Source organism: Argentina silus (genome assembly GCF_951799395.1).
Source record: "Argentina silus genome assembly, chromosome: 7".
Classification (NCBI taxonomy): domain Eukaryota; kingdom Metazoa; phylum Chordata; class Actinopteri; order Argentiniformes; family Argentinidae; genus Argentina; species Argentina silus.
In genome coordinates, this window is record NC_139661.1 from 6,336,049 (window position 1) to 6,357,006 (window position 20,958).

Genomic DNA, 20,958 nt, shown 5'->3' on the forward strand with positions numbered 1-20,958 from the left:
TGGTCACAGATGGGGCCAGGGGGAAAGTTGCCTAACACATCGCTACCGCTGGAACAAATTTCCTTTAACATAACATATGTTAAATCACCATAATGACACACGTAACATTCAATACATGGTAAATATGAAGAAATCTGTTGCAATGTCGAATATTGCCCACGCACTTGAAATCCCTTTCACTTTTTCCAGTTGTCTCTAGGCTAAGAGACCCGCCCTAGAACGGAGAAAGTGAAAACGGACGTGTTGTTAAACCAATCATTTCGTCAAATTGCCCGTGTTTCCTGTGTCTCGACAAATCAGAGATTTTCTAACACAAAAAAATAATGAACTTGAGGATGTCAACGAAACAGAAGGGGAGGGAGTGCAGATGGCAGTCATATTTTGAAGCAGTAATATGATTTCTAGACCATAAATTCCGTTTAAACTGTACCATAAAGGTAAACTGAGTTTAAATTAATTGCTTTTGACATATAGTGATTATGGACATCTAAAAGATCGCTTTGGCTTTGGTGTCATTGTCATAAGGTGGACAGTTAGCTACCGCTAGCTGGCTAACATTAGCTGTGCTGTACTGTAACTGTAAGGTTGCATGTTAAGCTAACTAGCTGCCTGCATAGAAGTTGGTGAATGTTGATTGCCAGTTTCCAGACTCTCTAGTGGTTTAAGAATATCATTTTCTTGAATTTTAATAAATGCAAATGTATTTAGGTGATCACATTTCACAGGTTAACTTCGATTTCCCGAATATAACACCTTTGTCACCATGTTGAGACAAGTTCAGTGAGTAGCTGGTTAGCAGTAAGCTCGCAAGACAACAGTTAGGGAAGCCAAATCAGTGTTGCTCTTCCCAAAATGATGCCCTACATCTTTGTGATCTGACACATTGTAGCTAGAATGCTAATTATTTTCATAATTGTGTGAAGCTTCCCCGTACTGCAGATACATTTTAAGTTACTGGAGTTAGTTATTGGACATGTTGTAACAAATCAGTGTTGAGAGACTGCAATAGGCCCGCTGGTAGCTATTTATTTTTGCTCAGGAAATAACCGTTCCCAAAATATTCAGCCTAGTAGGCCTACGAAAACATGCCATGTTAAGTCACATGCTCAAGTGCTGTTCAGTTTGATATTTTGCGCTGCTGAAACTGAATTATGTCATTGCACATGTGCAATTTCTTATGCATGTGACACATCAGCATGGATGCTGGTCTCAGTCATGCATGTGTTGATACAGAATGGTCAGCTGGGAGGCGTGTCGCACACACCTTTTGTTATGCAAAGTTGACACGCTTCACTCTGCTTTGTAGGTTGTTGAAAAGCCCTTCAAGTTTTTGCTTTTGTTTTATGGTAGCGTTAGAAAGTATTGTAACATGTAATGTACCTTTCCTTCCTGTTTTATCTTTAAGGAATGTGGTTGGATTGGAATATCTTAAGATATTTCAGCAAGTGGTCAGAAGCTATTCGTTTTTCAAACATTAAAACGTTTTCATTTAGTACCCTGTATATTTGGACTGACTAAACACTTAGGGCTCGGCTGGTTTCCCAATCCTAGATCTTCCTTTGAACACAGGCCTAGTTTTTAGTCCAGGAATAGGCTGAATGTGGGCCACAGAAACTGGTTCTAACTCTTAAAGGTCCAGTAGGTAACATTCAATCGTTCTAAAAGCTTCCTAATGGTTGTAATGACTAGAGTCTGACCAATACTGGATTTTTGGGTCTGATACCAGTAAACGATATATCTGCCGATTAGATCTATATTTTGTTTCCACTGAATTATTTTTTAGCACAGTTTTCATAAGAAAACAATGGCAACAAGATGCTTTTAATGCTGGTTAGGCAAAATTGATCCATATCTCAATAATGACCTGAAATGATCTCCATTGATAATAGAGCAACATTTATTTATTTGATGTGCATGTTACTTGTACTATGCCAAATAAGAATGTCAAATGTTCAGTGCACTGCATATTGATATCAGTGATTTGCTGTTCAATCTAACTTGCTGTTATACTCAGTTATATTTCAATTACAAAACATAAAAACGCACTGTAAAAAAGCATTCTTAAAATATACTGTTAGAATACCCTCTGCACATTCTGTCATTTCCACTAATGGTTTATTCTATCCCTCCCCGTCCCTTGTTCAATCAACATCCTTTTTGTTAGAAACGATGCTAATTGACTGCAGTCCAAAGAGCTAAATTCAGCCTTTTCAGTAGGCACTCCGGTAATAGCCAACACCAATAAACTGTTGAATGAGGCTGACTCACATCTTTGGTGCTGTATAGGTGCATTATCGGAGGAATACAGTATGTGGCGATACAGATACAGTGCCCTGCATAAGTAATGGGACAGTGAAGCATTTTTTCTTCTTTTGGCTCTAAGTTCGTATGTCACACCCTTTATCTCCGACACCACTGGGATAATTTTGACGAAACTCGGGTGAATTATGCATCTTGCCATACAGATGTGGTATTTACAAAATGACCGATTGGCCCAAATTTGACAAAACTCTCTACACTCTCTCTCTATCATCCATCTATTGGACTATCTATAGCCATATTTGAACTTTATCAACTACCAAAATAAGACTTTGCAAGCCCACAAAGTTTCTCCAGGAGCTTCCTTGTCTAGTTAGGGATGATGTTGTTGTTTAAAACTTCAAACAGAATTTTGCTGTGGTGGCCAGAGGTGGCAGATTTCCAACAAACTTACACCTTGCTCCTTTAATTAAAAATGTGAGCTGGATGAAAATGATTACATTTGTTGTCAGTAACAGCAGTGTAGCCCAATTGTCAAATATAAGTATGACTGATTAATGTCATCATCTCCTCATTCTCTAAAGCTTTCCAGCTCACTGAAATCAACTAGCAGGCTAGATGTCCAACCCTACAGACCCGACAGGTGGTATGTCCCATTCTGGTCCTTCTCCGGGGCCCGGGCTATCTCCAGGCCCCATCCTCGGGCCCAGTCCTGGCCCAGGCCCATCCCCAGGCTCCGTGCACAGTATGATGGGCCCCAGCCCTGGCCCTCCGAGCGGGTCCCACAGTATGCAGGGCCAGGGGGGAGGAGATTACCCCCAGGACAACATGCATCCCATGCACAAGGTACCAGCACACCCACCTTATCATGCACTGCTACTGTATGTTAGCTGTTTAGGCTACAAAATGTTGTCAATAATTAACATATTTAATTTATTGAGCTATGTACTGTAGGCCTAATATCGCCTCTACAAGGAGTAGTCTAATTAGGTCCATGAGATACATTAGGTACTGTTGTTGCACAGTACACAAGCATGAAGAGGTTAAATATCAGATGACTGTTTAGGCCTTGGTTTAGTTATATGAGATTATTTGAGGATTTATAGTTTATAAAACTGCATTACGAATTACGAAACATTTGTTGTACATTTTGAACTCTGTTTTCAGCCCATGGAAGGGATGCATGAGAAGGCCATGGGTGAAGACATGCACTATGGTCAGATGAAGGGTGTTGGCGTTGGGATGAGATCTCTCCACAGTGGCATGGGTCCTCCACAGAGTCCTATGGACCAGCACAGTCAAGGTAGAAAGGGTCTTTTCAAATCCCACCCATCTCAGCCTGGCACCACCAACACACAGGGCTCTATGGCCACTTTGTTTGATTAGGGGCTGGGGTCAATTTAATTTAAATTCCATCAATTCCTGATGTTTTTAAATTCAATTGACAATAACCAAGCTTTTTACATTTTCAGTAGAATGTTACTAAAGAATGCACATCTGAGGGCTATACTACGAAGTGAGCTAAGTGAGCTAACTTTGACGATATTTAGCTCCAACTCAGGATTACCCATGTCACGAAGGTGGCTCATCCTTTAGCCAAGTAAATTACTATAGCAACATATCCTGAAGCTCTTACCTGCTCTGGGGCAGGCTAACTGTAGATTATCCGCAATTTATGCCCTATGTCGTGTGGCCAAAATCATACCCCCTCTTATATTATCATGCGCTAAAACATTGTCCAAATTATCGTTAATACATGGAAGCTGACAGAGTAAAATGCATAAGAATGCATTTGATACCTATCACATCATGGCATACACAGTTTATGCAATAAGAAGTTTATTATGTGGATGCGTCTTGACGGTTGGTTTCCGACCTTTTGCATCTTTTCATTTTACAAATTAATTGAATTGAAATGTGGTACCACACTATTATTTGTCATGCATGCACATTTCTGGTACTGGTTTCAACACATTGATATCACTGCTAGATTTTCTGGTGTGTATATAGCACACATTCTAAGAATATATTCTTTCTCCTGTAGGATATATGTCCCCCCACCCTTCCCCCATGGGCGTCCCTGAACATGCCTCCAGCCCGATGTCTGGGGGTGGTCCGACGCCACCCCAGATGCCCCCTGCCCAGTCGGGCCCCATGATGCCCATGGACCCTCAGACGTCCATCCCCATGGGTCAGCAGCGTGGCCCTTCCTCCTTCAGTCCGGTCCAGCTACAGCAGCTTCGGGCCCAGATCCTGGCCTATAAGATCCTGGGTCGTGGGCAACCTCTACCAGAGAACCTCCAGCTGGCTGTGCAGGGCAAGAGGAGCCTGCCCACCATGCAACAACATCAGCAACAGCAGTCGGTCAGCGGTAGTCCCTTCAACAGGCCTCCGGGTAAGTTACTGAGGTGAACAAAAAATGTACCCAAGATGGCACATCTGAGGTACGATCTTGGGTCAGTGGTGCGTAGGAGAAACACAAACTGAAGTAGGAAAGTGAACAGGACTTTCTGCAGATCGTCACCATTTATATCCAAATAATACAAATGATATTAAAAGGTGCAACGTGTTGGCCACATACACCTTTGTCAAGATAAAGGCAAAGCAAAGGCTTGTTTCTGAGGAACTTGTTTCTGAGGTCTAGACCCTAACCCTCATTTGACTGTACAACAATGAGTACAAGAGCTTAGCCAAAGCAAAGGTACAGATCAGTAGGGTTGGGTGATATAAACATAACTTATTCACGATATTACAATATCACAATATATGATAATATTGTCAGTTTTTGTGGTTAAGTTAAATTGCACTTAGCGGGTGTGTACGGGCAGTGTATGTATTGAGCGGATAGACAGAACGGAGCCAAATCATGGCTTGAATATGGGAGACACCCGACTGCGTAATTGGGGAGTTGGGGCAATGTAAAGACGAGTTTGTTGGCATTCAGTTAATTACAGGCTGTTTGATTATGAAAAGCATGATGCTTCATCAGAATGGATACATCTAAAATGTTGATCAAAAAACATTTTGATGTGTTTGCAGGTATGCCCATGCCTCCCCTGGGTGGTCCTCAATCAGGCCCTTGTCCTTCCCCAGCTATGCAAGGACAAGTTCAGAGTACTGGACCCAAACCTTGGCCTGATGGTCAGTGTGTGTGTGTGTGTGTGTGTGTGTGTGTGTGTGTGTGTGTGTGTGTGTGTGTGTGTGTGTGCGTGTGCGTGTGCGTGTGTGTGTGTTATTACGTTAACTTTTTAAGAAAACACTTCTATTCTCTCCTCCTTGTATTAGTCTACCTATTACTTGGTACTGTTCAGTATAGTGTGGGTGTTTGATGTGACACCTCCTGTATAAAGCAGTTGTCAGCCTTGGAATATTCCAGTATTATTAGTATAATTCCTCCAGTGTAGTCAAAACAGACATCTTCATCTGACCTTGTCTGTTTGAAAATGTAATAAAAAAACAGACATCTTCATTATGTCATTTCCAGGCCAGAGTGGGGAAGCTCCCAGCAACCCCCAGAAGCACCTGGCTCCACTCAACAGTGGGCGACCGTCCCCGGCACCCCCCCAGGCCCCGGCTGTGCCACCAGGACCCATGCCTGGTCCCTCCATTACCCAGCAGCCTCCAGGGCAGCCGTCGCCTATCATCCAGCTGCAGCAAAAACAGAACCGTGTCACGCCTATTCAGAAGCCCCAGGGGCTGGACCCAGTAGAGATTCTGCAGGAAAGAGAGTACAGGTAATTCTCCCACTCCATCTGCCCTCTGTACCAGACAAAAGTTAGTTTGAAGTAACTTCTTGAAGCATTATAACTGCACATTGGGTACAGATTCCATTAGCGTGTAACAGTTTCATTTCTAAATGGTGACACTAATATGGACACAAATACCCTGAAAATAAAAGCTCAGAATCTCTACTTTAATCTCATACTGTAGTAATTTTTTGGTTTCAAATCCAATGCAGATTCACTCAGAATGAAAATGCCCTCAATAGAAACTGATTGTAGGATGTGTTAGTTTGAATGCGGTACACGTAGTTATAGGGCTGCAACTAACAATAATTCTTTTAGCGATTAATCTGTATATTATTTTATATGAATGCCATCATTCAGTGGTCACATACTTTATTTTATATTGAAATTGTACCTTGTATCATTGATAATGACAGTTCAGCATGACACATTCATTTGATTAATGCCTGTAAATTATGTGAAGTGTGGATGCCTCCTATACAGGTAAGGGTGAGTACATGCACCCTTACTTATTGTACTGTATTGTCTTATAAGAATACAACACCACATCAGTTGGCAGCTTTTGCGTTTTTTGATATAACAAAGCGTTTATTATGACATGAATTTTATCTATGCCCAACGAAATGCTGAAAGAATCAAATTGATGATTAGTTGGAGGTGCTGCACTTTCAGATAGCATTGAAAAATGCAGATTACAAGGATGTGTGTAGGATGAACTGTACTGCACATGGCTATTGTTTACTGTTTACTATACACAGTATGAGACCTCCCGACATAGCTACGTTACGTAGCTAGATTTCAGAAATGCATGGGGGGAATAAACAGCTATCGTTTTATAGGATAACTTCACTAGTCACGCAAGCATACACTGTCATTGAATTCAGCCCTTTCAACATGTCAGAGCAATTTGCCATTTTTAAAACATAGCAATAGCTGCCTAGCTGCATAGCTGGTATTGCCTTTGGGCTTTGCACAGTGAACAAAGCACTATATTATTTGGTATCTGCTTAAAGTATTCCCACACTTTTTGGAGGAACATTCCTCAGCACAGACAACAGGGTTTGTCTCCGCCATCTTCAAAACAAAGCAACGGGTTGGTCAAGAATATGCAAATCTACTGATTTACATAATCAATGTCATCGATTACATCGACTAATTGTTGCAGCCCTACATAGTTAACATTCTTTGTAAACTTGAATGCGGTTTGCCTTTATATGCAACTTTGTTAATTGAGAACTCAAAATGTTCCTTCTCCAAAGGTTGCAGGCTAGGATTGCCCATCGGATCACAGAGCTTGAGAGTCTGCCTGGCTCTCTTCCTCCTGACCTGAGGACTAAAGCCACCGTGGAACTGAAGGCCTTGCGACTGCTCAACTTCCAGCGCCAGGTACAGAAAAACACAACAATGTCCCCACAAGCGGCTGCATTTACCCAGACACAAATTAATTCATCATCACCCGATCTAAAGACAGCAGAACATCCTTTTCATATCAGCTTTCTCTTAATGTCTTACTTCTATTAATAGGACTTTTGTCATTGGAAACTATATACAGTGACCTGCGTAAGTAATGGGACAGTGAAGCATTTTTTCTTCTTTTGGCTCTACACTCCAAAAGTGTGGATTTGAAATCAAGCAGTTAATTAGTAGAGGTTAACGTAGAGATTCTCATCTTTTATTTGGTGCTATTTGTGTACATATTGGTTTCACCATTCAGAAATTACAACACTTTTTAGGTATAGTCCCCATATTTTAGGCCACCAAAAGTAATGGGATAGATTCATCAAATGTCCAAATTAAGCACTCATGTTTAGTTTTGGTCAACAATCCTTTGCATGCAATAACTGTCTGAAGTCTGTGAACCATTGACCCCACCAGATGAGGGGTATCTTCACTGCTGATGCTCTGTCAGGACTGTACTTCCGTTGTTGTCTGTACGAGAACGTTTTGCCTTAAGTCTCCCCTTCAGCAAATTAAATACATGTTCAATAGGATTTAAATCTGGAGATTGATTTAGCCAGTCAACAACTTTCCACTTTTTGGCCCTCAGTTGCTATGGCAGTATGTTTTGGGCATTGTCCTGCTATATGATGAAGCGCCAGCCAATGAGTTTGGAGGCATGACACACCTGACTTACCAGAAACACCTGTCAAGCCAATTGTCCCATCACTTTTGTGTTCCCTGAAATAGGGGGAATTATGCATAAAAGTGTTGTAATTTCTGAATAGTGACACCAATATGTACACAAATACCATCTAATACAAGTTGAGAATCTCTCTTAAACCTAATCCAAACTTTTGTAAAGTAGAGCCAAAAGAATAAAAAAATGCTTCACTGTCCAATTACTTATGTGGGGCACTATATTTCCATTTCAATCAATTACCTATTTGAACTCATAAACAATGCTAGTGGAGGAACTATCCTCTTCTAGACATCTACAGATCTCCATCTTGGCCAGAGGTCTTCTGGAGCAGTCTGGTTGACCATGCATTGTCGATTAGCCTTAACCAGCAGTTAACCAGGTGGTTGTCTCCCCCTACAGCTGAGGCAGGACGTGGTGGCCTGCATGCGCAGAGATACCACCTTGGAGACGGCGCTCAACTCCAAGGCCTACAAGCGTAGCAAGCGGCAGACCCTGAGAGAGGCCCGCATGACGGAAAAACTGGAGAAGCAGCAGAAGATCGAGCAGGAGAGGAAACGCCGGCAGAAACACCAGGTAGGCTCATGTAGACCAGGAATGCAGACTCGTTGCCCTTTTGGCGAAATTTTTGAGGAATCTTTTCAATAATTTAGTTGAAAATACACAGTTTTTCTAACTTAGGTGCCTAGCATAACCCATAACCCTATCTCAGATTTAGGTTAGAGACGTGTTAGTCAACAGTATACGCCAATCCGGTCATTGGTTGGAAATGCATCCTATTGTCCTTATCCTTCAGGAGTACCTGAACAGCATACTCCAGCATGCCAAGGATTTCAAGGAATACCACAGGTCCATTTCCGGCAAGATCCTGAAACTCACCAAAGCTATCGTCACCTGGCACACCAACACTGAGCGAGAGCAGAAGAAGGAGACGGAGAGAATCGAGAAGGAGAGAATGAGACGACTCATGGTAGGTGCCTGTTAGTCCGATCCAGCTTGAAGAGCGGCGCAGAGCTTCCATAAACATTAAATACTTCTGTAGCTTTAGTGTTTTAAATAAAAAACGTAAACGTCTTTGTCAGGCTTTCTGCAGAGTGTGATGAACTAGGGTGGTATGTGCTCAACTCTGTATTCTATTCTTAAAACAAATAGTTTAATTTGTTTGAATGTAGATAAAAGCCAAGGATCAAACCTATATTCAACCACAGAATTTTCGACATTGACTCACTCATTGTTGCCTCTTCCAGGCTGAAGATGAGGAGGGCTACCGTAAACTGATCGACCAGAAGAAAGACAAGCGTTTGGCCTACCTGCTCCAGCAGACAGACGAGTATGTAGCCAATCTGACTAATCTGGTGTACGAACATAAGGCTGCCCAGGCTGCCAAGGAGAAAAAGAAGAAGAAGAGAAAGAAGAAGAAGGTGAGATAATGCCAACCCTCCCGGGTTTGCTATTGTGGAATTGTTTTGGCAATGGTCCACTGTTGATTTGGACAGCCTGTAAACCGCTGGCAATTTGAACAGAGCTGCAGGCTTTGTTCTTAGGCCTTGCATCTCTAAAGATATTGCTGTGAAGATTGTTGTACTGTATCCCATTATTGTAGCTATGCACATTGTTTTGTTTGATCCACAGAAGGTAGATGGGGATGCTGAAGGAATGGCTGCCATTGGACCTGATGGCGAGGTAAGTGGGCTGAACAACACATTCTAGAAGCAAGATTGAAAATTGTGTAAAATTGTGTCTGAATATTGCTGGTCTGAAACCTTTACTCTGCAGCCACTGGCTGAGACACATTCCATATGAACTGTCTGTTCTAAAAGCCTTCATTTGTGCTCTAGCCTATGGATGAGAGCAGCCAAATGAGTGAACTCCCAGTGAAAGTCATTCAGACGGAGACTGGGAAAGTTCTCCAAGGAACAGACGCTCCCAAATCCAGCCAACTGGAGGCCTGGCTAGAGATGAACCCTGGGTAAGTCTGTGTCCATGTGCATATTCTCCTTCTGCAATCTGTTACCAAGTATCGAAGATCACGCAGTTTGGTTCAATGTGGTGCTTCTTGAACGACAATTTGTTTGAATACAAAGTGAAAGTCGACACCTTGATATATATATATATATATTTGGTCAATTCAAAGGGATGTTTAGTGAATAACAGTGTATTCATGTAATCAGCATGATACCCTAATGCAAAATAACTGAAGTAAAAAGAAATTGCAGTTGTACTGCAGTTTAACTTTTGAAAGGAACAGAAGGTTTTGGTTTTATTATCCCTATTTAATTTTGTCTGGAATAGATGCAGTGATGGATGAGATTTGATTAAGAACTTTGAAAGGAATATGTTATTGCATGAAAATGGTATACATTACATAAAATACATTTTAGCTTGGCGTAATTGGATGGCTCTACTCTGTATACCTCCCTGCCTGGAATAAAATGACCAAAACATACAAATATACAATATATCAGGGAGCCCATGACTTATCAAACCCTCTGTAGGTAGGCTACATACAGAGCGACCAAGCGGGTGGGGGCTGGGAGTGGTGGGTGGGACGATCAAGTCACAACTGTTGGATGCTATGACGGAAACGTAAACTGTCTGCTTTTCAGCCTCTGTCCCTTGAACATGTGATGAACATGTGAATGTTTTTGCATACGTGTGAACCAGCTGTCCTGTCACCTCACTCACATCTGCAACGTTGGCTTAGAGTGCCCTGACTGAACTAATGCTGTGTTTCATTATGTAGGGACACCTACATCCCATGGTTACTTTTGTTAGATTAGACTAGTTAATTGAAAATCCTATTTCGGTATTTCTTTGTTCGGCTCTTACCAAGCGTTTTCCTTATTAAACACAGATATGAAGTTGCCCCACGGTCCGACAGCGAAGAGAGCAGCTCAGAGTTTGAGGAAGAGGTGAGTGCCCTCGTCTTGACTGCTCATTAAAATGAAAACTGTTAACCCAGTGAGTTTAAATGAGTCAGAACCACTCCAGGCTCTAAGCCTACACTACGGGGCTTGTGCTTTTTGGGCCATTGACTCTCTTCGACGTTTGTCTGCTGTTATCTTCATTATGGCGAAAAAGCTTTCCTGTGATTTTCCTTCAGCCTAAGTATGCACTCTGACAAGATGAGCGAGCCTCATTATGTGTTATCACCACCCTGCCTTTTAAAGGATGAAGAAGAAGTGGTCTCCAGGGCGGAATCTGAGGAGAAGAAGATCATTGACCTGAACATTGGCAAAGTGACTGAGATGGCTACCGAGCAGCTAATCCTGTATGTCTCACCCCTATGGCTAGATTGTGTCTCTCAAATTGGAAAGAAAAAAACATATTTCAATCAATATAGGGCTACATGTCATCCTTGATTATTTAAATAAATTGTGGTTCTCCTTGAGGCTGTTTCTGTATTTTTTGGGAAGCCTAGCCTCCATCGATTGTCAGTCAGTCTGGACAGGAGATCACTGTCCAGGTCATCTCCATTGTTAAATCCTGGTAACTTAAAAGGAGGTAAACATGTCTAGTGTTTGCTAACGAATCTCCTGTTCCTCTCACCTCCAACCCTCTTCTTACCCTTTACCCCTCTACTTATTCAACCTCTCCAAGGGAGGCCAAGCAGGACGTGGATGACGAGTATAGCGTTCCGGCCGGAGAGCCGAGCTCACAGTCCTACTACGGAGTGGCTCATGCTGTCATTGAGAGAGTGGAGAAGCAGTCCTCGCTGCTCATCAACGGAATGCTCAAACATTACCAGGTACATCAGTGCCCCCCACCCCTCCCCCCTCCCCTAACAGACATTTCCAGTTGTATAATGTTTGCACAAACATTAGATCCAGTTAACAGTGATTAACTGTTTCATGATACAAAAAGGTATACAACATTGCTTAGAGATGGCAACCATCTAACAGACTGTTAACCTTGACGTTTCACCTACTGGGAACAGTTTGTTTACTTATGCGTTGTAGCTGGAGGGGTCTTGAAAACCTTGACAATAATGTGTGCGCGTGATTTAATTACATTAATACATTAATAATGCACAAATCAAACCTCAGCAAAGTACGGAAGTCCAGAGAGGACATACGAATAAAACATACGTCTTATTTATCACAATATAACAAAAGTTGTTTTGTCGAGATTCACCTGAAGATAAGACAATGATAGATCGACAAAGCAGGCGTGTAGTGTGCAGCACCCCGGCACCATTGAATGGAGCTTGTATAAATATTTCAGTGAAAAATTCCCATTGATAGTCCAAATATAAATAATGCTGTATCTCCGTCATCCCACACAAAGCCATATCCCACCCAAAAATGACCAAAATAGAAGCAAATCAAAATTCACATTTCATATAGCTGTATTAAAACAGTTCTAAATCCAAGTCACTTTCTCCAATTTACCTGAAAGTTGTCATGGGCATAAAGGACATTCCTCTGAAGAACTGTATTGACTACTGGTGGTATGTCAGTACTATCACCAAGTGGCCAGAAGAGGGAAGCAAAGACCATGAGTTGCCTGTAGACATTAATCGCTTTGTTCAATTAATCATTTAATTGGAGCTTACATCTATATTTAAGGAAGGATCAGAAGGGTGTGCATTTTAAGGGAGAGTGTTAGAGGGAGGAGATGGAGACAGTTTGATAGATAGCAAAACAGTTCAGTATCTTTACTGCTATTGGTTAAATACTACTTGAATACTACTTAAAATACGACTTGAAAATAAAGTTTTTTTTTTTTTTTTTTACACAGTTCTAGTTACAATGGTTATTGTTAAGGTTATTGTTGTCCCGGTTTTGATAAAGATATCATCAATACCTTCCTGCTTCAAACACTTTGACTGTCAAAAAATCCTTTTGAGCTCTGTGAGACACTTCACATCACCCTACCCCCGTGATCATTGTAGCCACTCAGTCAAGGGCCTAAACCCAAGTCTTTTGTATCCTCACAGCTCTTCCAATAAATGTTGAGGATTATCAATGAGAAGCAGGTGAGGATAGAGGACGTAAGGATGAAATTAGACTTTTGGGATTAGGCCCTACAAAGATCAGATTCAAGATTCAAGATTCAAGATTCTTTATTTGTCACATACATACAAGTATACAGTGAAATGCAAAAGTGACAGTGCCACAGAGTAGTGCAACAATAAGTTTTAAAATAAAATAAAATAAAATAGAAATAATAAAAAAAATATAAACAGAATAAGCAGTATAAGCAGTATAAGCAGTATAAACAGCGGTGAAGCAATGTACACAATGGCATGGCTATATACAATGGCAATGACAGGTTGACAGTACAGATAATTACAGTGGAAGATGAGTCTGCAATGGATTATTATGTGTGTGCATATGTGTTATGATGTCAGTGAGTGTGTGAGTGACTTGAGGGGGGCACTGGTGGGGTCATCGTTGATGATCCTGATGGCATGGGGGAAGAAACTCAGTCTTAGCCTCTCTTTTCTTGCTGCATGACAGCGAAGGCATTTGCCTGACCACAGCAGGGTGAGCCACAAGGTTTTTGAAAAGCACAGAGCATTTTTTAACAGTCAAAAGTGTTGGAAGCAGGAAGATATTGATGGTAACTTTGCAGTGGATTTATTGAAACTGGGAATAAGACAATAATGAATACCCCAACTCGGACTCCATATACTGTATATTGATCCATTTCATAGAGGAGCTGCATGCGCAGACTCGGGGCAAAAGTGAGAGACATGGGGAGTGCATGGGGAAAAGCAAGGAACTTCAGAGACGATTGTCTGCAACTTGGGCTGTTTCTGTGTGTTTCTCTCCTGTGGTCAGGTCCAAGGCCTGGAGTGGATGGTGTCCCTCTACAACAACAACCTGAACGGCATCCTTGCTGATGAGATGGGCTTGGGCAAGACCATCCAGACCATCGCCCTCATCACCTACCTGATGGAGCACAAGAGGCTCAACGGGCCCTACCTAATCATTGTCCCTCTCTCGTCAGTATCTCTAACATTTGCGCAAATTAACTTCATTTCTAGATGTATTAGGACATTGTTCCCTGAGTGTACAGGCTTTCGTTACTCAGGCCAATATTTATTGTTTGAAACAAAGGTTGCAAAGATTTGAAAAATGTTCTTCCTATGATTTGTGATTCTAGACAGTGATAGCAAGCTCAAACTACCTATAGTTTAAATTTGCTTGCTAACACTTTTGCTAGAAAAAATATTATTTAGGTAGCTAGCTTGGCAAAATTGTTCAATTCTGCGATGTCAAGGGCACATTGGTGCTGGCTAGGTAGCTATCTAGCAAACTTTCAACCTTAACCTACACATACAGTGCCTTTAGTAACTATTCACCCCCTTGAAATTTTTCCACATTTTGTTGTGTTACATCCTGACTTTGAAATAGATTTAAACGATATGTTTGTCACTGATGCACAAAATCCCCCATAATTTTGTGCATCAAATTGAAAATTATAATTATTAAAAAAGTCCTGTTTTTCCCTCTAGGACCTTGTCCAACTGGGCCTATGAGCTTGATAAGTGGTCACCATCTGTTGTGAGAATTGCCTACAAGGTGAGAAGCAATCAATTTACTTCCTTTCATTTCTCGAAGAATACTTTCTCTTCCAACCCACTCAGTCCCTCTTCATGTCCTGTCCATTCTTCTTGAAAGGGCACCCCTGCTATGCGAAGGTCGCTAGTGCCTCAGCTCCGCAGTGGGAAGTTCAACGTGCTTCTCACCACCTACGAGTACATCATTAAGGACAAGCAAATCCTCGCCAAGGTAAGAGGGAGGAACCAGAGCAGCACGTGTTAGACACCACGGGAGAGGGTCAGGAGCTAAGCCGGCAGGCACTGGTCCACTAAAGCCAAAACACTTTCTCTCATATATTCTACTTACACACACAAACACACATACACACATATGCATACATACACCTTTTAACACAACACACACATACACACAACCATCCCCCCACACACACTCAACCCTCCTACCCTCCAACACACACAGATCCGCTGGAAGTACATGATTGTGGATGAGGGCCACCGCATGAAGAACCACCATTGTAAGCTGACCCAGGTGCTGAACACTCACTATGTGGCACCACGCCGCCTCCTCCTGACGGGTACGCCACTGCAGAACAAGCTGCCTGAGCTCTGGGCCCTGCTCAACTTCTTGCTGCCCACCATCTTCAAGAGCTGCAACACCTTCGAGCAGTGGTTCAACGCCCCCTTCGCCATGACCGGAGAGAAGGTAACAGCCACAAAGTAGGCTTTCATAGCCTTTTCTTTTTTAAATATCTTGCAGATATCCTATCCACATTCCTGTACTTGAATGTTAATACCCCCAAAAGACTTTGAAATAGAACTGCACTTATTGAAAGCATAAATCATTGTGCTGGTACTGCATTAATAATGATTTACTCAAGACTTGATAAATAATACATGCACACATGCCACATTGATATTTTTAACTTAGATCCAAAACAAATTCTTGAAATTGTTTTTCTTCTTAGTTTTTTTAATGAAGCTCTTCCAAAGCCAATGTGCATATAGTATGCAGGCAGAGGACTCAAATGCACAACTCAGAGACCAAAACTTCAAATCCAAAAGAATAGTCTTTACTTCCAGAAAAGGTTTGATACACGGGTAGGCAGTCAATAGGTAAAACAGATAATCCAGTAAGGGGTAAGCAAGGCAGGGTTCGGTACACAGGTAATCAATCAGAATAGTAGGCATACAATCCGTCAGGGAGATGGCAACAGGGAAAGTCAGAAAAACAAGCGCAGATCAAAAAAACGGGAAAACAGAAACTAGGAGTAATCGCTGGTAGGCTTGACACAAGGGACAAAGACAAACTGGCAACGAGACAGGGGAAACACACAGACTAAATACACAGGGAATGATGATGAGGAACAGGTGAATCCAGTCAGGGCGGGGTAGACGATCACACAGGCGGGAAACACACAAGGGCAGGTAGTGAAGTGTCTGGAACGAGAGACAAGGTGAGGGACACAAAAAATAAACAGGGAACAATAAATGAATAACACGAAACAAAGACGAACATAAACTAAGGAACAGGACGAGACGATACACAATGTTCTTGCCATGCTCCAGAAATCTCACCAGGCATTGCACCAATAGTTATAGCACATACTGAACATGATACAAAGTGTCCTCGTTGACTCCCTAGGTGGACCTAAATGAAGAGGAGACCATCCTGATCATTCGCCGTTTGCACAAGGTGCTTCGCCCCTTCCTGCTGCGCCGACTGAAGAAGGAAGTGGAGTCTCAGCTGCCAGAGAAGGTGGGTGGGGCCATGACAGGGTTTCTCTGCCATTATTGGTCATCTTGTCAGACCCAGGTCAAATACATATGTCAGAATCTACTTTCAAATACTTTGGTTTGCCTGTAACCAATACAATAGTCCCAAACTGTAAAAACCCCATGCTTAAAGGTCCAGTATGTAACATTCAAGCTTCCTAAAAGGTTCCTAATGGTTGTAATGCCTCTGTTTATTCTGTAGCGATCAGGGAATTAAATATTTCATTTACAAACACTGTTTTGGTGAGGAAAAAGCGCTGCAGTGTCCTACCCACGTGCAGTGTCCTACCCACACACTCGGTTTGCATATAAACATGTTCTTACTGCCAGGAGTGTTCTAGGGGAGTGGACTCTTTCTGTCTCTGGTGGCTGCCTCTTCGAATCGTGCGCGCATATAGAAACACAGCAGCTATGTCTATTTTAGGGGGTTGTATTATTATTAGAGAGGATTTGTTGTTTGGAAACTGAATTACACCGCAGTGGCCAGAGGTGGCAGATTTCCAACAAACTTTTGCTCTGCTCAAGCACACCTCATATACATATTCGTATTTTACATATTTACATATTATCTGTCGATACGCCCTTGCACCTAACACTACAGTATATACAGTGCCCTGCGTAAGTAATGGGACAGTGAACAGTTTTTTCTTCTTTTGGCTCTATACTCCAAATGTTTGCATTTGAAATCAAACAATTACTATGAGGTTAAAGTCGTAATTGTCAGCTTTTATTTGGAGGTATTGTGTACATATTTGTTTCACCATTCATAAATTAAAACTTTTTATGCATAGTCCCCCTGTTTCAGGGTGTCGAAAAGTGATGGGGTAGATTTATCAAATGTCCAAATTAAGCAATCATGTTTCATAATTGGTCTACAATCCTTTGCATGCAATAACTCCATGAAGTCTGCGACAGATGCTGGGTGTCTTCTCTGGTGATGCTCTGCCAGGCCTGTACTACAGCCATCTTCAGTTGTTTGCCTGAAATGTTATCATCAGGAAATGAAATGTCTGTTAAATTGGATTTAAATCTGAAGGTTGACTTTGCCAGTCAAGAACTTTCCACTTTTTGGCCCTGAAAAACTCACTAGTTGCGATGGCAGTATGTTTTGGTTCATTGTCTTACTATATGATGAAGCACCATTCAATGAATTTGGAGGCATTAGCTTGTACTTGAGCATACAAAATGTTTCTGTACACTTCAAAATACATTCTGCTGCTGCCGCCAGCAATTACTTCATCAAATTAAGATAAGTTTACCAGTTCTAGTGGCAGCTTTACATGCCCTAACATTAACACCCCCTCCACCATGTTTCACAGATGAGGTGGTATGCTGTAAATCTTGGGCAGATCCTTTTTTCTCCAAACTTTTCCACTTGCAATCACTCTGGGACATAATATTCATCTTATCTGTCCACAAGATCTTTTTCCAGACCTCTGCAGGCTTTTTGGGTACTTTTTAGCAGACTGTAAGTGACCATCCTTTTTGAGGATAACTAGTGGTTTACATCTTGCAGTCAAGCCTCTGTAGTTCGGCTGGTGAACACCTGACTTAACAGAAACACCTGTCAAGCCTGAAATAGGGGGACTATGCATAAAAAGTGCAATCATTTTTGAGTGGTGAAACCAAACACCATTAAATAAAAGCGAGAGAAGCTCTACTTCAACCTCACAGTAATTGTTTGATTTCAACTTTTGGAGTGTAGAGCCATAGGAAGAAAAAATGCTTCACTGTCCCATTACTACGCAGGGCACTGTATGTTAAACCAATCCAAGCTCACTGATTATTTGCAGAATTTCACCTGGGTGTCAAAAGTTTGCCAATAGCATACAGCTAAGAGCACAGTAACTTTAATAACAGGTTTGAGTTTCACATTGTTCTTTCCACAGGTGGAGTATGTCATCAAATGTGATATGTCTGCCATCCAGAAGGTTCTGTATCGCCACATGCAGAAAGGCATCCTCCTTACAGATGGATCAGAAAAAGACAAAAAGGTAAAGAGGCAGGGACAGACTCAAAATGTAGGTTTATTCAATCATTGTTCATACAGTATGTGGGAACATATATACATTGTAATGTCATACAATATTGTCAAGTAAAAATAAAAAAAACACGAGTCAGACTACATATAAGAAGCTTACAGCATATTATAAAAGACCAGTGACCACTGAGGTCAAGGAGGATGAGGATACCTTGAGGCACTCCTTGGGTGACAGTGGCTATGTTGGACTTGCAGTTGTTGATGAAGTTATAGTGACTTCTGTCAGAGAAGTAGGAGGTAAACCACTTCAGAGCAGTACCGGTAATGCCGAGGCAGGACTCAAGGTGAGTGGTGAGGATTGAGTGCTCGATAGTGTCAAGAGCGGCACTGAGGTCAAGGAGGATGAGGATGTTGAGGGACCTGGCTTCAGCGGAGAGCAGTAGATCATTAATGACTTTACGAGCGCTATTTCAGTACTGTGTTTGGATCTGAAGCCAGACTGAAATGGCTCATAGAGGTTGTTGGAGTCCAGGTAGATTTTCATTTGGGAGGTGACAACTCGTTCCCTTATTTTGGACAGGAAAGGGAGGTCTGAGATGGGTCTATAGTTGTTGGGGCTGTCTGGGTCCAATCCAAGTTTTTTAAGTATGGGGGTGACAGCAGCAAGCTTTAGAAAAGCTAGGACATTACCAGTTGAGAGGGAGGAGTTGACAGCTTTGATGATGAGCGGACTGATTGTAGGGAGGCAGGCCTTTACCAAGGTGAATGGAATTGGGTCCAGGGCACAGGTTGAGGTCTTCTATAACCATCTTTGAGGTGGTAATTTCAGAGAAACTGGAGAAGGAGCTGTTTGTGAGACAGTTGTCCGAGTCTAGCTCAGACGAAACAGAGGTGGTGGCCAGTTGGTTATATATTTTGTCGATCTTGATTTTGAAAGAATGACAAAAACAAGTTGCATTTGTCAGTGGTGAATGAGTGAGAGAGATTGTCCATTGGTTTGAGGAGTTTGTTAATAGTGCTGAACAGTATTCTGGGATTACCACAGCCTGACTGAATGACATCAGAGTAGTAGGAGGAGCGGGCACGTTGGAGAGCATCTCTGTACAGCTGCTGGTGTTGTTTGTCGGCCTCAGCATGTAGAGTGAGACAGGTTTTCTTGAAGAGTCGCTCAAGTTGACGTCCTCTAGATTTGAGTTGACACAGCTCAGGTGTGTACCACGGGGCCATTTCAGCACCATGGCAACCAACTAGTCATAACCATAATTACCTTCCACTTTAGTGTAGTCTGGTTTTAGTGTTGTGCAGTGCTCTTTAGCGGAAGCAAACATTGAGTCAACATGCTGAAGAGCATGCAAAATGACTTGTGCTCCTGAGCCTTAGTTTGCTTTGCTTTTGTGCCACCCCAGGGTAAAGGAGGGGCAAAGACCCTGATGAACACAATCATGCAGCTGAAGAAGATCTGCAACCACCCCTACATGTTCCAGCACATCGAGGTGGGCACTGCCGAGTGCGTGGGTGTCGGGGAATGATCCCCAGGCTGTTAATTCCAGTGTGTGCTAAAACCTTTTAACAAACTATTGTTTACAAAAAGTTTTCAACATTTTAATTGGTCCCAGTATATATACAAATGTCTTTGCTTTGTTTTTCTTAATTAACAGCATTCTATAAAATACTTAAACATTTCAATAATTAACCCAACTTCCAGCTTTGATATTGACTTCTCATTTAGAATAATTTATATTCTCTCTCAGGAATCATTTGCGGAGCACTTAGGCTATCCCAACGGCATCATCAGTGGGTAAGCTATTCAAAGTGTGTCTCATCGGTAAGTCCTACTAATGTTATGTGGTGTAAAACTGCAGTGGAACTCCTTCTGGAACCTTTGAGACACACTACATTGGTAGACAATTCCATTCACCTCCTTTTCCTCCTCAGACACGAGCTGTACCGGGCCTCTGGGAAGTTCGAGCTGCTTGACCGCATTTTGCCCAAGTTGCACGCCACCAACCACAGAGTCCTGCTCTTCAGCCAGATGACTTCACTCATGACCATCTTGGAGGACTACTTTGGCTACCGCAACTTCCTCTACCTTCGTCTGGACGGTGAGCAAGGACCACAAGTAGAGGCCTACATATTTCTGAAGGGGGTCTTTCTAACCAATCCAAATCTGTCAGTTACACAGCTACGTAATACTAGTAGGGGGTACATGTTGTCAAAGGGGGCCCTGATTGAAAATATCATGTCATTTAGTCATTTGACTGCTTTTAAAAACTCTCTTGATACCAGACCTGGGTTCAAATCATTTCAGATATTTTTCTGTGCTTGATGAATTTTGCCTAGTGCAAAGAAGCAAATGGAATCGTCTCAGAATTGCAAACCCTGGCCATACTCAAGACATACTCAGACAGACTCAAGTAAATGGTCAAAGTATTTAAAAAAAATGTAAACACTGTTTTAACCCAGATTTGCTTGATACTTTATTATGCACCTGTGAATTACACTAGTCACTACTAACTTCAGCTAACTTTATCCCCGCCTAACAAAAAACCGA

At 42.0% G+C, this 20,958-nt stretch overlaps 1 protein-coding gene across 2 annotated transcripts in view; it reads left to right on the top strand.

The window, feature by feature from the left end:
- The first annotated feature begins 336 nt into the window (after positions 1-336).
- Positions 337-20,958, top strand: part of smarca2 (SWI/SNF related BAF chromatin remodeling complex subunit ATPase 2) — a 38,366-nt gene continuing 17,744 nt past the window's right edge. For both annotated transcript variants that reach the window (XM_083672984.1, XM_083672983.1), the window contains exons 1-24: positions 337-437; positions 2,844-3,105; positions 3,427-3,562; positions 4,304-4,654; positions 5,299-5,400; positions 5,744-5,993; positions 7,265-7,391; positions 8,545-8,718; positions 8,939-9,112; positions 9,390-9,563; positions 9,775-9,825; positions 9,981-10,111; positions 10,997-11,054; positions 11,313-11,413; positions 11,743-11,890; positions 13,929-14,092; positions 14,606-14,672; positions 14,772-14,882; positions 15,114-15,356; positions 16,296-16,409; positions 18,316-18,420; positions 19,814-19,900; positions 20,159-20,205; positions 20,343-20,509. In XM_083672984.1, coding sequence (XP_083529110.1) covers positions 2,878-3,105; positions 3,427-3,562; positions 4,304-4,654; positions 5,299-5,400; positions 5,744-5,993; positions 7,265-7,391; positions 8,545-8,718; positions 8,939-9,112; positions 9,390-9,563; positions 9,775-9,825; positions 9,981-10,111; positions 10,997-11,054; positions 11,313-11,413; positions 11,743-11,890; positions 13,929-14,092; positions 14,606-14,672; positions 14,772-14,882; positions 15,114-15,356; positions 16,296-16,409; positions 18,316-18,420; positions 19,814-19,900; positions 20,159-20,205; positions 20,343-20,509 — 3,310 coding nt within the window. In that variant the 5' untranslated portion in view covers positions 337-437; positions 2,844-2,877. The remainder of the gene's footprint in view (positions 438-2,843; positions 3,106-3,426; positions 3,563-4,303; positions 4,655-5,298; positions 5,401-5,743; positions 5,994-7,264; positions 7,392-8,544; positions 8,719-8,938; positions 9,113-9,389; positions 9,564-9,774; positions 9,826-9,980; positions 10,112-10,996; positions 11,055-11,312; positions 11,414-11,742; positions 11,891-13,928; positions 14,093-14,605; positions 14,673-14,771; positions 14,883-15,113; positions 15,357-16,295; positions 16,410-18,315; positions 18,421-19,813; positions 19,901-20,158; positions 20,206-20,342; positions 20,510-20,958) is intronic.